The following is a 22,032-nucleotide window of genomic DNA, read 5'->3' on the forward strand; positions in this document are numbered from 1 at the left end:
GGAGCGGCTTAGGGAACTGGGCATGTTTAGCCTGAAGAAGAGAAGGCTGAGAGGAGATATGATAGCCATGTATAAATATGTGAGAGGAAGCCACAGGGAGGAGGGAGCAAGCTTGTTTTCTGCTTCCTTGGAGACTAGGACGCGGAACAATGGCTTCAAACTACAAGAGAGGAGATTCCATCTGAACATGAGGAAGAACTTCCTGACTGTGAGAGCCGTTCAGCAGTGGAACTCTCTGCCCCGGAGTGTGGTGGAGGCTCCTTCTTTGGAAGCTTTTAAGCAGAGGCTGGATGGCCATTTGTCAGGGGTGATTTGAATGCAATATTCCTGCTTCTTGGCAGGGGGTTGGACTGGATGGCCCATGAGGTCTCTTCCAACTCTTTGATTCTATGATTCTATGATTCTATGATTTCAGAAAACAGCCCAAAAATATGTTTTAAGTTGGCCTTTACATGGGTGCAGTCTCCTCTTTCTATCAATAAGCATTCAGACCAAGTGCAGTGACTAAGAACAGGAGGGCTACAGAAGCATAATATTTACACATAGGAATCCCTCCAACTCCAAAGTGAGCACACACAAAGCTGTGTTTACTTTCCAACCAGTTAATTTGTTCCAGCCTGTCCAATTTCGTAAAACTTGCTGAATATCTTCCGTTCAGAAAGAAGGGCAGGTTTAAATGAGGGAGATTAAAGCAATCTTTTTCACACGCTGTTAAGATGGCTGTTTTGACATGTACATATTTTTACATGTACTAATGCAGAAGAGAAGGTTAATAGACATGATTGCCATGCATACAAATGTGAAAAGATGCCATAAGGAAGAGGGAGCAGGCTTGTTTTCTGCTGCCCTGGAAACTAGGACTCAGAACAATGGGTCCAAATTACAGGGAAGGAGATTCCATCTGAACATTAGGAAGACCTTCCCGACCATAAAAGCTATTCAGTAGTGTGGTGGAAGCTCTTTCTTTGGAGTCTTTTAAAGGAAGCAAGGAGGCAAGCTGATCAAGGGCTCTCCCTACTGCTTCCCAGGTCGCCCAGTTGCCCATCCCCACATCTGGATCTCGGGAGGGAAGCACCACTGGAGAGGAAGACAAGGAGGAAGGAGGAGGAAGAGAAGAAGTATGGCGCATCCCGGAGCACACTTGCAGTCGAGCTCCGGGCCTGCCTGCTTGCACACCTCAACACACACGCACTCTCTTTCCAAGGCAAGGAGGCAAGTTGATTGAGGGCTCACCCTCCTGCTGCCCAGTCACCCAGTTACCCATCACTACATCTGGTTTCCGGGAGGGGGGCACCATTGGAGAGGAAGACAAGGAGGAAGAAGGAGGAAGAGAAGAAGTTTGGTGCATCCCAGAGCACATCTGCAGCCAAGTTACGGACCTGCCTGCACACCCCACCACACACGCACTTCCTTTCTAAGGCAAAGAGGCAAGTTGATTGAGGGCTCAACCTCCTGCTTTCCAGGTCACCCAGTTGCCCATCCCCACATCTGGTTCCCAGAAGGGGAGCAGCATTGGAGAGGAAGAAAAGAACAAGGAAGTCGAGCTCTGGGCCTGCCTGCTTGCACGCCCCACCACACACGCACTCCCTTTCTAAGGCAAGGAGGCAAGTTGATTGAGGGCTCACCCTCCTGCTTCCCAGTCACCCATCCCTACATCTGGTTTCCGGGAGGGGAGCACCATTGGAGAGGAAGACAAGGAGGAGGAAGAGAAGAAGTGTGGTGCATCCCGGAGCACATCTGCAGCCGAGTTCCAGACCTGCCTGCACACCCCACCACACACACACTTCCTTTCTAAGGCAGGGAGATAAGTTGATCGAGGTCTAACCCTCCTGCTTCCCAGTCACCTAGTTACCCATCCCCACATCTGGTTTCTGGGAGGGGAGCACCACTGGAGAGGAAGACAAGAAGGAGGAAGGAGGAGGAAGAGAAGAAGCGTGGTGCATTCCGGAGCGCACCTGCAGTCAAACTCTGGACCTGTCTGCATGCCCCACTACACACACATTCGCTTTCTAAGGCAAAGAGGCAAGTTGATTGAGGGCTCAACCTCCTGCTTTCCAGGTCACCCAGTTGCCCATCCCCACATCTGGATCTCGGAAGGGGAGAAGCACTGGAGAGGAAGACAAGAAGGAAGAAAAAGGAGGAAGAAGCGTGGTACATCCCAGTGCGCACCTGCTGCTGAGCTCCGGGCCTGCCTGCACGCCCCACCACACACGCACTCCCTTTCTAAGGCAAGGAGGCAAGTTGACTGAGGGCTCGCCCTCCTGCTTCCCTGGTCACCCAGTTGCCCATCTCTTTCCAAGGCAAGGAGGCAAGTTCAGATGCACACACAAAAGCAGGCTGTAGGCAGGCTTCCATGTCGAGCAGATTTTCGTGGGGGGAGGGAGCTTCCCGTTTTGTGCTTCCAAATAAATTAAAGATACAAAAGAAATGGTAGAAATGGTAGGAACTAATTTCACCCACATGTCTAGAATCCCCCCTCTTCCCAAGCAATCCAGTCCATTCTTGAATAGCTATCCTACATAGGACTTCTTATTACTCTATTTGAATGACCTAACATTTAAAGGGTACAATCTAAATTATACCAAACAAGCATGATTACCCATTACTTTAGCAAGTTATTAAACAAGTAATAAGTAACACACAGCTATTATTTTAACAAGAAAATCCATTTTTTATTTTGAACACAAGGAAGACAGGCTACATAGCATTTATCTTGGAGATGATCAATCATCTCTGTGTTTGGCTCCTCTTTAATCCTTATGAAAACTTCACTCCAAATGTGGGATTTAACAGCTCTTTACACAATTACCATCCCTCTTTCCAAATGGACTGAATCAGGCTCCTTGAGGCTCAAAGTGTGATTCACTTCAACATGAATCAAATGAAAATCAAAATGCCTTTTCAAGTGGGTTCTTCATTAGACGGTTATTTTATGCACCTCTCTGCAGCAACCAATTTGATCCAGACTGCAGTTCTAAACATCGTTTTTGGCAAGTTAAGTCCCATCAGAACAAGTTTCAGGTGATTAGCTGAAACTGTGATGTTTTGGAAAAGGTGACAAATTTTCTCAGTTCTTGTGGGTTTTTTCGGGCTATATGGCCATGTTCTAGAGGCATTTCTCCTGACGTTTCGCCTGCATCTATGGCAGGCATCCTCAGAGGGTGAGGTCTGGAGCTGGGAAAAAGAGAGGGTTTATATATCTGTGGAAAGACCAGGGTGAGACAAAAGGCTTTTGTAAGATGGGCTAGGTGTGAATCTTTTCAATTGACCACCTTGATTAGCATACAATGGGCTGACTGTGCCTGGAGCAAACTCTTAATGAAAGGTGATTAGATGTCCCTGCCTGTTTTTCTCTCTGTTGTTTTAATTTTAGAATTTTTTTAAAACTGGTAGCCAAATTTTGTTCATTTTCATGGTTTCTTCCTTTCTGTTGAAATTGTCCACATGTTTGTGGATTTCAATGGCACCCTGGTCTTTCCACAGATATATAAACCCTCTCTTTTTCCCAGCTCCAGACCTCACCCTCTGAGGATGCCTGCCATAGATGCAGGCGAAACGTCAGGAGAAATGCCTCTAGAACATGGCCATATAGCCCGAAAAAACCCACAAGAACTGAGTGATTCCGGCCATGAAAGCCTTCGACAATACAGTGACAAATTTTGCTTTCCCCTGTAAAAGCTCTAATTTTTTGCCCAAGACCAGTTGAGCTGTGTAACATTGGCTTTGATGTGTTAGTGGTGGGAAAACTGTAGAAAGTGGAATTATTTGAAAAGCAGAACCATAACATTTTAGCTTACAAATACAAAATAGAACACTAAAGGGCACCGAGTCAAGAAAGAGAAAAATAACCTGCGGAGTGCTTGGAGAGGAGAGTGTCCCACAAATATTATCCACTTGTGCTCAGAGAGGAGCAGTGGTTAGAGAGCAAACCAGAGGTCAAAAGAGAATGACATAGCTATAATTTGTATCTGTCCAAAGAGTGGAACATCTAAAAACAAGTCATCAAAAAGTGGGAGATGCTTGTATAAAACCTCTATGCAGAGACTGCCAAGCCTTGTGAGGTTTTTGTAAGTCCCTATTAAAAATGTCTGCCTCTGCCACGCTGCCACTCTGCCCCACCTCAAGCATACACAATAGCAGGTAGTCAAGAGGTTATACAGTAGTAAAGATAAAGGTTTCCCCTTGACATTAAGCCTAGTCATGTCCAACTCTCGTAGGTGGTACTCATCTCCATTTCTAAGCCAAAGAGCCAGCGTTGTCCATAGACACCTCCAAGGTCATGTGGCCAACATCAATGCATGGAGCGCCGTTACCTTCCCGCAGAAGCGGTACTTATTGATCTACTCACATTTGCATGTTTTCAAACTGCTAGGTTGGCAGAAGCTGGGCCTAAGAGTGGGAGCTCACCCCGCTCCCCATTTCTTAAGGTTGGCTCCGCATCTCATGGTGCCAGAGCACAGACTGTTCAGCGCCTTCCAAGTCACCCAGTCTTCTGTGTGCCCAGGGGGAAATCTCTCATCTGGTATCAGCCCTGGGTTGATGATCCGGGTTTTAGCCTGCCACTTTTGGACTCTCGCTTGCTGAGCTGGGCCTAACAGTGGGAGCTCATCCCACTCCCCTATTTCTCTGCACCTCATGGTGCCAGAGCACAGACTGTTCAGCGGCTTCCAAGTCACCCAATCTTCTATGTGCCCAGAGGGAAATCTCTAATCTGGTATCAGCCATGGATTGATGCTTCGGATTTTAGCCTGCCCCTTCTGGACTCTCGCTTGCTGAGGTGTTCCTGCAAGTATCTCTGAAGAACCTAGAAAACTATTTAATGTGTTGGAGTGCTGGCTGATATCCAAACAGGGGATGGGCTGGCGATGTCACTGCCTTGGTCCTTTCATTATTGGCTGCTACTTCCTGGCAGATGTCAGGTGGTGAAATACCAGCTAAGAAGTGTAATTTCTCCAGTGGTGTAGGGCGCAGACACCCTATGATAATGCGGCATGTCTTATTAAGAGCCACATCCACTTAATCTTCTTAATAATATCCCCTCTTTGCATATTTAACAGGAGAGGAAAGGATTGTTTGTTACCTGCCCCTTAGTTTTACAAGATAACCTTTCAAGGTGTTTCCTAATGAGGAAACAGTGGAAGGGGAAACCCAATATTGAATGTCACCTCTATTTTTCCAGGTTAATAACACCAAAGCAAACTTTCCTTGAAAATGTAGTCATACGGCAACCCAGAGAATGAAAGTTTACTTCGTCAACCCCAACCTGCAAACCAAATATTTGGGAAGGAGTTTTCTATTTTCTCCAACTATTTCAGCTGCCTTTTTGCACTGCAACTTCATCCAGGCAGCACACAAAGAGTGCCTGAAAATGTAGCATGAACTTCATATGGACTCTGCTCATTTCACCCAGCTGCCAACCCCGGGAAGTTCTTATTTTTGGCCCGATTCCTGAAAAGTCAGCTCCTCTAAAACCCTTCTAATGATGATGCTTAGTGGTAAAACCTGCCGTGCCTCCTTTGGCAAGAATACGCAAGTTTTCAAGTTTTACAAAACCCTTTCTCAGGCCACATGAAAAGGCTGATGTTAAGCCTGGGGTTACACATGTAAAAATAAAGTAAGCACACTATATGCCAAGCATCCACAGGGTGGATCCAAGGTTCCTGGAGCAGAGTTACGCTCAAAGAACATAGGAAGCTGTTTTAATACCAAGTTAGATAATTATTGCTTCATCGAGCCCAGTATAAACATCTCTTGCTTTTCAACAACCATGTGTCAGGCTGTTTTGAATTATACCCACAACTTGTACTTTCAACAAATGGACTATTCTTTCATCATTTACTAAAACAAAATGAAATTGTTTTAAACTACAACCCAATTAAAATAAAAATGTAATGTAGGCTTCTGCATTTTGATGACTTCCAGGTTTTGACAGTGTTCTGGTACCTAAACTAATATAATATAATCTATATAAATAAAAATGTAATGTTCGTTTGTGGGATTAACAGAACTCAAAAACCACTGGACGAATTGACACCAAATTTGGACACAAGACACCTTACAACCCAATGTATGTCCTTCATTAAAAAAATTGATTTTGGCATTTGGAGTTGTAGTTGCTGGGATTTATAGTTCACCTACAATCAAAGAGCATTCTGAACACCACCAACGATGTAATTGAACCAAACCTGGCACACAGTTCTCCCATGACCAACAGAAAATACTGGAAGCATTTGGTGGGCACTGTCCTTTGGTTTTGGAGTTGTAGTTCACCTACATCCAGAGATCACTGTGGACTCAAACAATGAGGGATCTGGACCAAACTCTACACGAATACTCAATATGCTCAAATGTAAACACTGGTGGAGTTCGGAAAAAATAGAATCTTGACATTTGGGAGTTGTAGTTGCTGGGATTTGTAGTTCACCTACAGTCACAGAGCATTCTAAACCCCACCAACAATGGAATTGGGCCAAACCTCCCACACAGAACCCCCATGACCACCAGAGTGGGCCACAGCAACACGTGGCAGGGGACAGCTAGTTTATAATATATTGTATATACATATAATATATATAATATCATAATATAATATATATAATGCAATGTCATACTAATAAAAATAATTATAAATTTATGTTACATGTAATATTACTAATAATATTACAGTATAATTGATATAGTACAATATAGCAATATTTAAAACTGATATTGTACTATGCTATTAATATGTATATGTATAATATGAGTCCCCTTCGGGGTGAGAGGGCAGCATATAATGTCGTAAATAAATAAATAATCTGTTGAATAAGCAGAGGAAACCTATTATGGCAATCTTTATATACAGTGACCATCCAGGATTTCAAGAAGGAGTCTTTTCTGTTCAGTCTCACAATTCCAAGGATTGAATGCAACACCTTTGCAAAGAAAGCATGTGTTCTGCCAAATGAAACTAATACTTCCCCAAGTGCTTTTCCTTCCCTTATTTCCTAGTAATCCCCATCTCTACAAGAAACCACATCCTCCAGAGAATCAGAAGATCTTCCAGAATTGTGGAGGATTATTATTATACCTCACTTTTTTCTCTTTATTGAGACCCAAAGCAGAAAGTGGATATGTATGGCCTTCAATTATGCTGGGGAAAATGGAAGGAAAAAGGAAGAGGGGCCGACCAAGGGCAAGATGGATGGACGGCATTCTTGAAGTGACTGGACTGACCTTGAAGGAGCTGAGGGTGGTGACGGCCGATAGGGAGCTCTGGCGTGGGCTGGTCCATGAGGTCACGAAGAGTCGGAAATGACTGAACGAATGAACAACAACATGGCCTTCAGTGAATAATAAGAGAAAATCCCCTCCTCCATCTCATCGTAAATTTGATGTTTATGCATTCAGTCGCTTCCGACTCTTTGTGACCTCATGGACCACCCCACGCCAGAGCTCCCTGGTGTCCATCACCATCCCCAGCTCCTTCAAGGTCAAGCCAGTCACATCAAGGATACTATCCATCCATCTTGCCCTTGGTCGGCCCCTCTTCCTTTTTCCTTCCAAGTTACCCAGCATCACTGTCTTCTCTAAGCTTTCCTGTCTTCTCACGATGTGACCAAAGTACTTCATCTTTGCCTCTAATATCCTTCCCTCCAATGAGCAGTCGGGCTTTATTTCCTGAAGTATGGACTGGTTGGATCTTCTCGCGGTCCAAGGCTCTTTCAGAATTTTCCTCCAACACCACAGTTCAAAAGCATCAACAGTGTTCCCTCACTTATCGCGGGCGTTACGTTCCAGGACCACCTGTGAAAAGTGACAATCCACAAAGTAGGGACACTATATATGTATATCGAGTTCCGAGGGTGAGGAGGAAGCAAGGAGAAATTTAAATTTGCTAACTATCTCTACTTTCCTTTGCAATCTCTCTTGATTGGATGCCTCTCTCCTGAGGGGGAAGCTGACACCCCCTTCCACACTCTATCGTTGCCAGGAAGCGGGATTAGAACGCCACTCTGGGCAATGGCAACCATTCATAAACTAGCAAGCAAAAACCTGCGAAACAGCGAGTCGGTGAAAAGCAAACCGCGAAGTAGCGAGGGAACACTGTATCTTCGCTCGCACAGCCTTCCTTATGGTCCAGCTCTCACATCCGTAGGTGACTATGCGGAATACCATTCCTTTAACCATGCAGATCTTTGTTGCCAGTGTGATGTCTCTACTCTTCACTACTTTATCAGGGATTGGTCATTGTTCTCCTCCCAAGATTTCCTGGCTGCAGTTTGCAGTAATCTTTGCACGTAGAAATACTTTGGTAAGAAGGCTCCTTAGCTCCTCCTCACTTCCAGTCATCAAAGTGGTATCATCTGCATATCTAAGGTTGTTAATGTTTTTCCCAGCAAATACCCATTTAAAGAAGCCTCCCACTGCTTTCAAGCTCCACAAACTTGAAGACCTATCAATTTGCAAACAGGTCTACTGAGCAGGAATGGGGGATTATGGGATAAATAGTCCAAAAATTGCCTTATTCCATGCCCTGCTTGCAACCAAGACAGCTCAACACAGTCAGCCAGAGATGCTACAGCTCCAGTAGAGCAAACAATGTAAATCTGGATTACCATTTGCCCAGCCCTAAAGCTCTGAAAGCTCTAAAACTACGGATAATCTACAACAGTGGTTCCCAACCTGTGACCCAGGAACCACCAGTAGTCTGCAAGGACAAAAATATGGTCCGTTGCCTCAAAACCACGCGACAATGAGAGTGACTGGTCTCGCAAAATCCTCTTATAGTGGCATGGCAACGGGGATATTGGGAGGAGAGGTTGACTACCCATGAAAGATTACTACTACCACGTCAGCTCTAGATTATTAAATGTTGTTTTCTGTGGGCGAGCAGATGGTGACTACTGGATGGCATATGTCCTGTATCAGAAACTAGAGCTGATGTGGTCTATCCAATGCAATTTTCTGAATCTGCACACCAAATAACTAAACCAAATCTAAAGTTGACCAAAAACTGATTTGTAACCATTTTGGCATTAATGTTGGAGAGTGGTCCCTGGTCAAAGTGGTCTCTGGTAAAAAAAAGATTGGGAACCACTGATCTACAAGAACATCTAGCTCCCAATTATTTAACAAGAGAAAAAAACAAAATGAGTATCACCCTCTGTCACCCCAAAGGTTAAACCCCTGTGCCGGCAGGACTGAAGACCGAAAGGTCGCAGGTTCAAATCCGGGGAGAGACGGATGAGCTCCCTCTATCAGCTCCAGCTCCTCATGCAGGGACATGAGAGAAGCCTCCCACAAGGATGATAAAAACATCAAATCATCCTGGCATCCCCTGGGCAACGTCCTTGCAGACGGCCAATTCTCTGATACCAGGAGCAATGTGCAGTCACTCCTGACACGACAAAAAAAAAACCCAAAAAAACCCCAATTAAGATCTACAAAGACACTCGCTGGAACACCTCAGCAAGCGAGAGTCCAAAAGTGGCAGGCTCAAACCCAAAACCTCAACCAATGGCTGATATCAAATGAGAGACTCCCCCCTGGGCACACAGAGGACTGGGCGACTTGGAAGGCGCTGAACAGACTGCGCTCTGGCACCACAAGATGCAGGGCCAACCTTCAGAAATGGGGCTACAAAGTGGGGTCCACGACATGCGAGTGTGGAGAAGAGCAAACTAAAGACCATCTGCTGCAATGCTACCTGAGCCCTGCCACGTGCACGATGGAGGACCTTCTTGCAGCAACACCAGAAGCACTCCAAGTGGCCAGCTACTGGTCAAAGGAAATTTAATCAACTACCAAACTCACAAATTTTGTATTTTGTCTGTCTGTTTGTTTGTTTGTTTGTTTGTTTTGTTCTGTTAGAAATGTAATATAATTGACTGGTTGCCCTGACACGACAAATAAAATAAATAAAAACCCCAATTATACTGTTGAAACCTACAAGGCATGAGCTTGCATTGAGTGAATATCTTCATAGAAGATAATCCATTTTGGCACTATATTCCAAATACTTTCATCAGCTCAGAATTCCTCAGTACCAAGCATAGGTCTTTAACACCAGTCACCAATTGTTGGATTATACTTTTCTGGTAAGAAAAGAAGTCAATCCCATAAGACTGAAAACCGCCTTAAAGGATAAGTTTTGACCTCATGTTCCCCAACTTTGTAGCCTCGGGTATTCATCCAACCTCTCTCTGAGGCTGCAATCTTAATCCTGATTTATATTTCAATTCCACTGATTCCTAAAAGGCCCAAAGGGACTTAACTACCAAAGCCCTCATCACAATGAGTTGCAGACATTCCAGAGATTGCTGTAACAGGTGAAACAATGAACTGCATGGGATTTGCATCATGAAGTCTCTGCTGCCATCTCTTGGTTTCCTTCATCCGTATCAGTGTTTCTCAACCTTCCTATTGCCACGATCACTTAATACAGTTCCTCATATTGTGGTGACCCCCAACCATAACATTATTCTCGTTGCTACTTTGTAACTGTAATGTTGCTAATGTTATGAATCGTAATGTAAATATCTGATATGCATAATGTATTTTCATTCACTGGACCAAATTTGGCACAAATATCCGATAACCCCAAATTTGAATACTGGTGGGGTTGGGGGGGGGGTTCATTTTGTCACTTGGGAGTTGTAGTTACTGGGATTTATAGGGCCTTCTCGGTGGTGGCCCCTCGACTCTGGAACTCCCTTCCACTGGAGATCAGAACTGCCCCTTCTATCTTAACATTCAGGAAACAGGTGAAAACTTGGCTTTGGGGATTGGCATTCGACGAATGAGCCATGATCCTGTGATATGGATGGATGATGACGAATAATGATTTTTGATGACAACTGACCACTGTAATTATATGATTGTATTTTAATGTTTTAGTGTGATTTAGAATATGATGTTTTAATGACTGTCTGTAATACTGATGTTGGAAACCGGCCTGAGTCCCTTGAACGGAGGTGAGAAGACAGGTATACAAAACTGCTAAATAAATAATTAATTAATAAATAAAATAGTTCACCTACAATCAAAGAGCATTCTGAATTCCACCAATGATGGAATTAAACCATACTTGGCACACAGAACTCCCATGACCAACAAAAAATACTGGAAGGGTTTGGTGGGCATTGGCCTTGAGTTTTGGAGTGTTAGTTGACGCAAATAATGATAGATCTGGACCAAACTTGACACGAATACTCAGTATGCCCAAATGTGAACACTTTTGGAGTTTGAGGAAAATAGACCCTGACATTTGGGAGTTGTAGTTGCTTGGATTTATAGTTCACTTACAATCAAAGAGCATTCTGAACCCCACCAACAGTAGAATTGGGCCAAACATCCCACACAAAACCCCCATGACCAACAGAAAATACTGTGTTTTCTGATGGTCTTTGGTGACCCCTCCTACACCCCCTTGGGACCCCCATCAGGGGTCCTGACCCCCAGGTTGAGAAACACTGCATTAGATTGATTAGATAGAGAGATTTATAGTTCACTTACAATCAAAGAGCATTCGGAACCCCACCAACAGTAGAATTGGGCTAAACATCCCACACAAAACTCGGCACTATAAAAGAGTTTTGCGAGACCTGTCGCAACAGTGTAGTAATGGTGAGGCAGCGGACCGTATTTTAGTCCTTGTGGACCACTGGTGGTCCACAGACCACAGGTTGGGAACCACTGCTGTGGAAATTATTTTTTTCTGTTTTGGCCAAACTCTCTCACTCAGAAAGGGGAGTTCGAGTTCCCACCAGATTAAAGATGGATTAAAGACCTCACAACCTCTGAGGATGCCTGCCATAGATGCAGGCGAAACGACAGGAGATTTATTTATTTGTCGTGTCAGAGCAGCCAGTCCATTATATTACATTTCTAACATAACAAAGCAAACAAACAGAAAAATACACAACTTGTGACTTTGGTAGCTGGTTAAATGTCCTTTGACCAGTATCTGGCCACTTGGAGTGCCTCTGGTGTTGCTGCAAGAAGGTCCTCCATGGTGCATGTGGCAGGGCTGAGGGTGCATTGCAGCAGGTGGTCAGTGGTTTGCTCTTCTCCACACTCGCATGTCGAGGATTCTACTTTGTAGCCCCATTTCTGAAGGTTGGCTCTGCATCTCGTGGTGCCAGAGCACAGTCTGTTCAATGCCTTCCAAGTCGCCCAGTCTTCTGTGTGCCCAGGAGGGAGTCTCTCATTTGGTATCAGCCATTGGTTGAAGGGCTGGGTTTGAGCCTGCCACTTTTGGACTCTCGCTTGCTGAGGTGTTCCAGCGAGTGTCTCTGTAGATCTTAGAAAACTATGTCTAGATTTAAGTCATTGGCGTGCTGGCTGATATCCAAACAGGGGATGAGCTGGAGATGTCTCTGCCTTGGTCCTTTCACTATTGGCTGCTACTTCCCGGCGGATGTCAGGTGGTGCAATACCGGCTAAGCAGTGTAATTTCTCCAGTGGTGTAGGGCGCAGACACCCCGTGAAAATTCAGCATGTCTCATTAAGAGCCACATCCACTGTTTTAGTATGGTGAGATGTGTTCCACACTGGGCATGCATACTCAGCAGCAGAGTAGCACGGCGCAAGGGATAATGCTTCTGGAACATGGCCATACAGCCCTGAAAACTTACAGCTACCTATTGATACCGTCCATGAAAGCCTTCAACGACACATTAAAGATGGATAGCGCTCATTTCTTTCCCTGAGCATTCCAGGACAGATAGGAAACCCTGAGAAGTGATTGCAGCAAGAATAAAGCTATTTGTTCAAAAAATGAGAGAAACTCACTGCGATTTTCCACAAGGTCAAAAGCAACCTTGGTAGCCATCTCCATTCCGGTACTTATATAGGACTGGCAGTGTTTCAGAGAGGAAAGGCATGTATCCACGCCGGCAAAGGAGACCACACTTTGGCTAGACATTCTGGTCTAATTTCCTGGGGGAAAAATATATGTATTATTATTATATATTTGTATTCATTTATTATATTGGCATCCCACCTTCCTCCCAACATGGAACCCAATTAGAACCTGTGACCTGTCGGTCTTCAGTCCTGTTGGCACAGGAGTTTAACCATTGCTCCACTGGGGGCTCCATAATAATAATAATAAATATAAATAAAGCTGACACAATATGAGGATTTAAAGATCGAACTGCAGACTCTGGCACAAGCCAGTCAAGGTGGTCCTGATCAGCGATTGGCACACTGGGTGCAGTGCCTAAAGACCTTGGCCTGCACTTAAACACAATCGGCACTGACAAAATTACCATCGGCCAGCTGCAGAAGGCCACCCTACTGGGATCTGCACGCATTATTCACCAAGACTAGACACTTGGGAAGTGTCCGACGTGTGATCCAATACAACAGCCAGCAGAGTGTCTACTGTGGACTCATCTTGTGGTGTTTCTAATAATAATAATAATTAAACACAATCGGCACTGACAAAATTACCATCGGCCAGCTGCAGAAGGCCACCCTACTGGGATCTGCACGCATTATTCACCAAGACTAGACACTTGGGAAGATGAGTGTCTACTGTGGACTCATCTTGTGGTGTTTCTAATAATAATAATAATTAAACACAATCGGCACTGACAAAATTACCATCGGCCAGCTGCAGAAGGCCACCCTACTGGGATCTGCACGCATTATTCACCAAGACTAGACACTTGGGAAGTGTCCAACGTGTGATCCAATACAACAGCCAGCAGAGTGTCTACTGTGGACTCATCTTGTGGTGTTTCTAATAATAATAATAACAATAATAATAAATGTAACATTAATAAACAGAACTGCAAAGACTCTGTGACAAGCTAGAAAAAGGTGGTCCCAGTGGTGATTGGCACACTGGGCGCAGTGCCTAAAAACTTTGGCCTGCACTTAAAAACAATCTGCACTGATTGAATACAAAAGCCAGCATACTGATCTTGTTCACTGTGTACCAATCTTGTTGTGTTTCTAATAATAATAATATTTCCTGTGTGTGATCCAATACAACAGCCAGGAAAGTGATCTTGTTCGCTGTGGACTCATCTTGTTATGTTTCAAATAATAATACATATTATTATTATTATTATGTTGATTTATAGCCCACTTTTTCTCTTATAATTGTGAAAGTCAAAACTATTTCTCTCTTTGCTCAAACTAAACATTTGCTGGCATAACTAGAACAAGTTTTGGAAGGAATGCTGTGTCCAAATACATTTGGAGGAGTTGGGGGAGTTTTGCAAGGTCTTTAGCTGTTCAAAGAGCAAGAACTCCTGGTTAAAGCGGTGCCAAACTGCGTTAATTCTGCAATGTAGATGCATCCAAGCTTCCATCCAATCCACCCAGCAGCAACTTCTTACTTTGCAAAGCCTTGGCTCTTGGGCTGCCTTTCCTTTTTTTAATTTTTGCAGGGAGGCGCAGGGCTTAGAAAAGAAGGGGATCCCTTTGCTCCCTTTCTCTGGGTCTCTTTCCACTGCTGGATCCGGATCCAGACACCCATTTGCTCTTGAAAAGGAGGAGGAGGAGCCTGTCCAAAAGGGAAGCGGATCAGCATCACCCAGAGCCTGGTTCACATGACCTGAGAAAGCTCCCATGTGATGCAAGGCGAGAGGAAGAGGCTGCTGAATGGTGGGTTTGCTTTCTCTTCTTGCATTTTCTCTGGGTGTTTCCTGCAAATTCCAGGCTGAATTCCAACCTCTTGTTTTTTTTCTGCTGCTGGAAGAGGATCAGGTCAGCTGTTTGCATTTTTGGGAGAAAGAAATAATTATATAACAAAACAAAATTGGAGGTGGAGGGGGGAAAAAAGAGGAAGGGATTTGTTTACTATCTTCCTGGTAGAAAGAGAGCTTGCAAGGTCTATGCAGGGCAATGAAAAAGGACTGGGGAGGGTTGGTTGGGAAATAATTCCCCATTAAACTGGTTGGTTATTGACACCAGGGGTGGGTGGGTGCAGCTATACTATAGAATTAATGCAGTGCTCTTACCTACAAGAAGCACTGCCTGAACATCAATCAAAAAGTGGGTGCTAGAAACAATATCATACGAAAGCTGACTGGCACAACCTGGGGATCACAACCAGATACAGTGAAGATATCTGCCCTTGCGCTGTGCTACTCGGCTGCTGAATATGCATGCCCAGTGTGGAACACATCTCACCACACTAAAACAGTGGATGTGGCTCTTAATGAGACATGCCGCATTATCACAGGGTGTCTGCGCCCTACACCACTGGAGAAATTACACTGCTTAGCCGGTATTGCACCACCTGATATCCGCCGGGAAGTAGCAGCCAATAGTGAAAGGACCAAGGCAGAGACATCTCCAGCTCATCCCCTGTTTGGGTATCAGCCAGCATGTCAACGACTTAAATCTAGAAATAGTTTTCTAAGATCTACAGAGACACTCGCTGGAACATCTCAGCAAGTGAGAGTCCAAAAGTGGCAGGCTAAAACCCAGAACCTCAACCAATGGCTGATACCAAATGAGAGACTCCCCCCTGGGCACACAGAGGACTGGACGACTTGGAAGGTGCTGAACAGACCGTGCTCTGGCACCACAAGATGCAGAGCCAACCTCAAGAAATGGGGCTACAAAATGGAATCCACAACATGCGAGTGTGGAGAAGAGCAAACCACTGACCACCTGCTGCAATGCAACCTGAGCCCCGCTACATGCACAATGGAGGACCTTCTTGCAGCAACACCAGAAGCACTCCAAGTGGCCAGATACTGGTCAAAGGACATTTAATCAACTACCAAACTCACAAATTTTGTATTTTGTCTGTTTGTTTGCTTTGTTCTGTTAGAAATGTAATATAATTGACTGGTTGCCCTGACACGACAAATAAATAAAGTGCAGTGGGTCAGTGCAATGGGATCCTGGGCGTTGTAGTTTGGTGAGGCACCAACACACTTTGGGACAGAAGACTTGTAAAATGACAATTCACTTGATGCCATAGCATTAAGGCAAGGCAGTTAAATCTGCATTAATTCTACAATGTAGACGAACCCTAAAATGCCCCAGCTGGTAGGTTAAGGTAAAGGTTTCCCCCTGACATTAAATCCAGTCGTGTCCAACTCTGGTTGGCGCTCATCTCCATTTGTAAGCCAAAGAGCCAGCGTTGTCCATAGACACCTCCAAGGTCATGTGGCCGGCATGACTGCATGGAGCGCTGTTACCTTCCCACTGGAGCAGTACTTATTGATCTACTCACATTTGCATGTTTTCGAACTGCTAAGTTGGCAGAAGCCGGGGCTAACAGCGGTAGCACACCCCACTCCCCAGATTTGAACTGCTGACCTCTCGGTCAGCAAGTTCAGCACTTCAGCAATTTAACCCATTGTGCCACTGGGGCCCCCAGCAGGGAGGTTGTATAATTAATGCATATTATTATTAATATTATTATTATACACTTTATTATATATATATATATATATATATATATATATATACACACACACACATACATAATGCATTATATATAGATACACACACACACCATGGTGGCGCAACAGGTTAAACCATTGAGCTGTTGAGCTTGCTGACCTGAAGGTTAGCAGTTCAGCTCCTGCTGTCAGCCCTAGCTCCTGCCAACCTAGCAGTTCGAAAACATGCAAATGTGAGTAGATCAATAGGTACCGCCTTGGCAGGAAGGTAAATTGGCGCTTCATGAAGTCATGGCTACGTGACCAGGAGGTATGTATGGACAACGCAGGCTCCTCAGCTTGGAAATGGAAATGAGTACCTCCCCGCAGAGCCAGAGATGAGCACTGCCTCCAGAGCCGGAGATGAAAGGGAAAGCCTTTGCCTTTGTATTTGTGTTCCATTGTGTTTCAGAGGTATTGAATGTTTTTCTGTGTCTGTTTACATGCTGGAATCTGCTTTGAGTCCCCTCGGGGAGATAGGTTATTATTATTATTATTACAATATATTATTTATTATTGTTATTATTATTGCACACTTACCTTGTTACATCATCTGTTCCCAGACCTATACAGGTTCCTTACTTCCCAACATCATTTAGACAACATTATAAAAATGCAGCTCTTGTCCGTTCTATTCTAATTTCACCCATTGCATATATTGGTTATTCTAATATATTTACTAATTGTTCATCCACGTCTTTCTTGGTTGTTTGATGTTCTGAATTTGCCATTACTTTTGGATATGAAGCAGGTGAATGGTGTCCACTTGTTATCAAATAGATCTTTTATTTATCTTTTTGCTAATCTTAATGTATAAGTTAACTTTTCTGATAGGGCTATAACTACAGATTTCACAATTCCATACTATGTAGCTGCAGCCTTTAAGCCATTTCAGGTTGCAGAATTCAACTGATTGATTCCTCAGTGCCTCTCTTCTCAGGCACCTAACATACTACAGATCCCAGAAGACCTTAGTGTAGAACCATGAGAGTTAACATGGAATGAAACTTGTATAACTGCATAATAACACACTTTCTCTTATGTTGAAGCATGGTAAAAGAGGTTTAGTATGCAGAAAGATGGTGAATTAATGCAACTCCAGTATGGGTGCGGATGGGAAGTGGCTTGCCTTAGTGACAGGAAGAGAAGAAATATTGAGCAATATTGGTCAGACTCTCATTGGGAAGTAGTTGGTAATAATAATGATAAATCTTCAAGGCACATGTGCTTAAAACAAATTGGAAATTATACAACCTTCTATTTGTTTATTTATTTACTGTATTTGTAAACCGCCTTTCTCAGCCATTCGGTGACTCAAGGCAGTTTCCAACAAATTAGTACATATAAAAACATAATACAGATTAAAACATTAAACAATATAAAACACCACAAAAACAATAAAAACAACATCATTAGCGTCTCATTATCAAGCATTGTCCAGTTCCATTGTCAAATCGTTCGATTTCCTATATTAGCTACTCTGCATTGGTAAACACTTTCTCAAACAGCCATGTTTTAACTTGCCTCCGAAACGTTAAGAGGGAGGGAGCAGATCTAATCTCCCTAGGGAGGGTGTTCCATAGCCGAGGGGCCACCACTGAGAAGGCCCTGTCTCTCGTCCCCACCAAACGTACTTGAGACGAAGGCGGGACCGAGAGCAGGGCCTCCCCAGATGATCTTAGAGTCCTCAATGGTCCATAAGGGGAGACAAGTTTGGACAGGTAAGTTGGGCCAGAACCGTTTATGGCTTTATAGGCCAAAGCCAGCACTTTGAATTGGGCCAGGTAGCAAACCAGCAGCCAGTGGAACTGGCACAACAAGCGGGTTGTATGTTCCCTGAGCGCTGCTCCTGTTAGCAACCTGGCTGCAGTTTGTTGGACTAGTTGAAGCTTCCGGACCGTCTTCAAAGGCAACCCCACATAGAGAGCGTTGCAGTAGTCTATTTGGAATGTAATCAGAGCGTGGACTACCGTGGCCAAGTCAGACTTTCCAAGGTACAGGCGCAGCTGGTGCACAAGCTTTAACTGTGCAAATGCTCCCCTGGTCACCGCCGAAACATGAGGTTCCAGGCTCAGCGATGAATCCAGGATCACACCCAGACTGCGAACCTGTGTCTTCAGGGGGAGCCTAACCCCATCCAAAACAGGCTGTAACCCTATGCCTTGTTCGGCCTTGCAACTGACCAGGAGTACCTCTGTCTTGTCTGGATTCTATTTCAGTTTGTTTGCCCTCATCCAGACTGTCACAGCGGCCAAGCAGCGGTTCAGGACCTGAACAGCCTCCTTAGTAGTTGATGTTGGACTACAACTCTTAACATTCCTCACCACTGAATATGCAAACTAGAGTTGCTGGGAATTGCAGTCCAACCATATCTGAAAAGTATAATGATTCCCACTACAATATAGAATTAATGCAGTTTCACACGACTTTAATTGTTGTGGCTTAATGTTGTGACATTGTGGGAGTTGTTGTTCTACAAGGTTTATTTTTAGCCTTCTCTGCCAAAGAGTGCTGGTGCCTTACCATACTACTACTAATAATAATAATAGTAATAATAAAAACTTCATTTATACCCCGCCACCATCTCCCCAAGGGGACTTGGGGCGGCTTACATGAGGCCACGCCCATCAATACAGTAAAAACAATATAACACAAAAACACAACAGAAAATTAGAAAATAAAATAACGTAAAATACAAAACCAATGTAAGTAAACAACACAACAATATAAAATCGAAATATTAAGACACTAAAAATGATCACCGTGGGCAGGGCCAATCCTAGATTCCATAGGTTGAGCCATAACAATTAAAGTGGTGTCAAACTACATTAATTCTACAATGTAGACACAGCCATGTATAGGAAACCAAAGCCAAGTATACTGAGTCAAGAATAGACAGCTTTTCTATTCTTGGGGTTGCTTTATTTTTCAGGTATAGTCTGGGATCTGGCTGTGTGTTTTGATTTCTGTTTAATATGAGATCATCAAACTATAGCACTGGTAGCAAATGGAGCTTTCAAGTTAGGACACAAACACTTGTGTAAACGCTAGCATGTTTATTTCCAATGAACACTGCCATGTTTATTTCCATATATTATACTTGTTGTATACACAGTCAAGAAAAGAGACTCTCATTCCAATAATATCACACCAGGTATGATTTTTTTTTTACAGCCTCCAAGAAAAAAAAGAGAAAAATCAAGAATATATTCTGTGTTTCATGATTTTTAGGTCTCCTAAAGGAGCACTCCGCAATGCACCTGCCATCAGATAACGCAAAGAGTGAAAAGACGGGCTTGAATTGAAAAAGACACCTCTGAAGGCCTGTTGTCCCTTCACCATGTTGGACTTCCTAGCTGAAAATAATCACTGTGGGCAGGCCATTCTGAGGATCGTCTCTTGTGGAAATGCAATAATTGCAGAATTCCTGAGACTGTCAGAATTCATTCCAAGCGTGTTCCGACTCCGAGACAAAGCCGATCAGCAGAAATATGGGGATATCATATTTGATTTCAGTTACTTCAAGGTAAGAATTTAGCTGTTCTGAAGAATTCATTTTAACTGGGTTGTTGTAGGCTTTTTTTAGGCTATATGGCCATGGTCTAGAGGCATTCTCTCCTGACGTTTCGCCTGCATCTATGGCAAGCATCCTCATAGGTAGTGAGGTAGAGAATTCGTTTTAACTTTTCCCCTCTTCCTGGGTTATTTTATTCTGTAATTAAAATGAGCCATACTTGAAAGAGTATAACAAGACCTCCATATCAGCTAGGACTGTGATTCCCAAACCCTAACTCTGTCCATTATTGGGGATAATGGATCATGACCTGTTAGGATCACTGATCATCGGAGCATAGATCATGAACTGTTAGGATCACAACCTAATCAGGGTAGCAGAGTTATAGAGGTGTTCCTTTAGTTCAGTGTTTCATTTTTGTGCATACGCTGTAGCGTCTTTTTGCTTATTTGGCTTTTTAAGTCCCTTCTGCTGTGTTTTTCAGTGTTTTTATAAGTGATGGTCACTCGTTGGCCTGATAAGTGTCTTGTGTCCAAATTTGGTGCCAATTCTTCCAGTGGTTTTTGAGTTATGTTAATCCCACGAACATTACATTTTTATTTATATAGATACTAGCTGTCGCCTGCCACGCGTTGCTGTGGCCCAGTCTGGTGATCTGGAAAACAAAGTAATGAGAAAGTGTTGGTTTCTAATATATGTAATTTCTTTATGCTTGTGGGTAAACAGTATTTGATTACGTTTTCTTGCCCTGGTGAAGGGAGTTGGACTGGATGGCCTTAAATATTTTCTATTGGTCATGGGGGTTCTGTGTGGGAAGTTTGCTCCAATTCTATCGTTGGTGGGGTTCAGAATATTCTTTGGTTGTAGGTAAACTATAAATCCCAGCAACTACAACTCTCAAATGTCAAGATCTATTTCCCCCAAACTCCACCAGTGTTCACATTCGGGCATATTGAGTGTTTGTACCAAGTTTGGTTCAGATCCGTCATTGTTTACGCTCACAACACTCTTTCAATGTAGGTGAACTACACCTCCAAAACTCAAGGTCAATGCCCAACAAACCCTTCCAGTATTTTCTCTTGGTCTTCTGAGTTCTGTGTGCCAAGTTTGGTTCATTCCATCATTGATGGAGTTCAGAATGCTCTTTGATTGTAGTTGAACTATAAATCCCAGCAACTACAACTCCCAAATGACAAAATTAACCCCCCCCCCAAACCCCACCAGTATTCAAATGTGGGTGTATCAAGTATTTGTGCCAAATTTGGTCCAGTGAATGAAAATACATCCTACATATCAAATATTTACATTATGATTCATAACAGTAGCAAAATTACAGTTATGAAGCAACAAAAATAATGTTATGGTTGGGTGTCACCACAACATCAAGAACTGTATTAAGGGGTTGAGGCATTAGGAACTCCCAATTGACAAAATCAATCCCCCCCCCCCCCCAACCCCACCAGTATTCAAATTTGGGCATATTGGGTATTCGTGCCAAATTTCGTCCAGTGAATAAAAATACATTCTGCATATCAGATATTTACATGACAATTCCCCTATGAATGGATATGTGAGCTGTACCGTATTTTTAATGCACGAATGCCATATGCACACATCCAAAGTGCATTTTGTTTTTCAGATGCTCAACATAATATTTTTGTTCTTATCTATGTTTCAAAAACTATTTCCTTTTCCTAGGGACCTGAGACTTGTGAAGGACGATTAGAAGCCAAACCTGACCTCCAGGATCTCGACGATGAATTCCGTGAAAACAACATTGAAATCTTGACGAGATTTTATCAGGCATTCCAAAGCGTCCACAAATATATAGTGGATTTAAACAGGTAACTGATATTTAATGTACTCGTATTAATAACAGTTACCTCCCTGTTCCTTCTCAACTATATTTCCATGTCTGTCTTTACATCCCAATGTGTCTTGTGTGGCATCAACAACTATCAACATAAAATCCCACTAGTAGCCTGTTGATTTCGGAAGTTATACTCACCAGAGCCCATGGTGGTTCAGTGGGTTAAACCTCTGAGCTGCTGAACTTGCTGACCAAAAGGCTGGCAGTTCGAATCTGGGGAGTTAGGTGAGCTCCCACTGTTAGCCCCAGCT

At 43.6% G+C, this 22,032-nt stretch overlaps 2 protein-coding genes across 3 annotated transcripts in view; one reads left to right on the top strand and one right to left on the bottom strand.

The window, feature by feature from the left end:
• The window catches only part of NSMCE2 (NSE2 (MMS21) homolog, SMC5-SMC6 complex SUMO ligase), a 304,600-nt gene extending 290,094 nt beyond the window's left edge, over window positions 1–14,506 (bottom strand). Inside the window, exons 1-2 of the mRNA XM_060775865.2 lie at window positions 14,334–14,506; window positions 12,775–12,921 (exon numbers count right to left, since the gene is read on the bottom strand). Of these exons, the coding sequence (XP_060631848.2) occupies window positions 12,775–12,907 (133 nt within the window). The 5' untranslated portion in view covers window positions 12,908–12,921; window positions 14,334–14,506. The remainder of the gene's footprint in view (window positions 1–12,774; window positions 12,922–14,333) is intronic.
• A 36-nt stretch (window positions 14,507–14,542) lies between these two features.
• The window catches only part of WASHC5 (WASH complex subunit 5), a 46,218-nt gene continuing 38,728 nt past the window's right edge, over window positions 14,543–22,032 (top strand). The window contains exons 1-3 of one of the 2 annotated variants that reach the window (XM_067467289.1): window positions 14,543–14,601; window positions 19,629–19,923; window positions 21,610–21,755. In XM_067467289.1, the coding sequence (XP_067323390.1) occupies window positions 19,738–19,923; window positions 21,610–21,755 (332 nt within the window). In that variant the 5' untranslated portion in view covers window positions 14,543–14,601; window positions 19,629–19,737. Of the gene's footprint in view, window positions 14,704–19,628; window positions 19,924–21,609; window positions 21,756–22,032 lie in introns of both variants that reach the window. The other variant, XM_067467290.1, reaches the window with a different exon arrangement.

The sequence above is a fragment of the Anolis sagrei genome, chromosome 4 (assembly GCF_037176765.1).
Source record: "Anolis sagrei isolate rAnoSag1 chromosome 4, rAnoSag1.mat, whole genome shotgun sequence".
In the NCBI taxonomy this organism is placed as follows: domain Eukaryota; kingdom Metazoa; phylum Chordata; class Lepidosauria; order Squamata; family Dactyloidae; genus Anolis; species Anolis sagrei.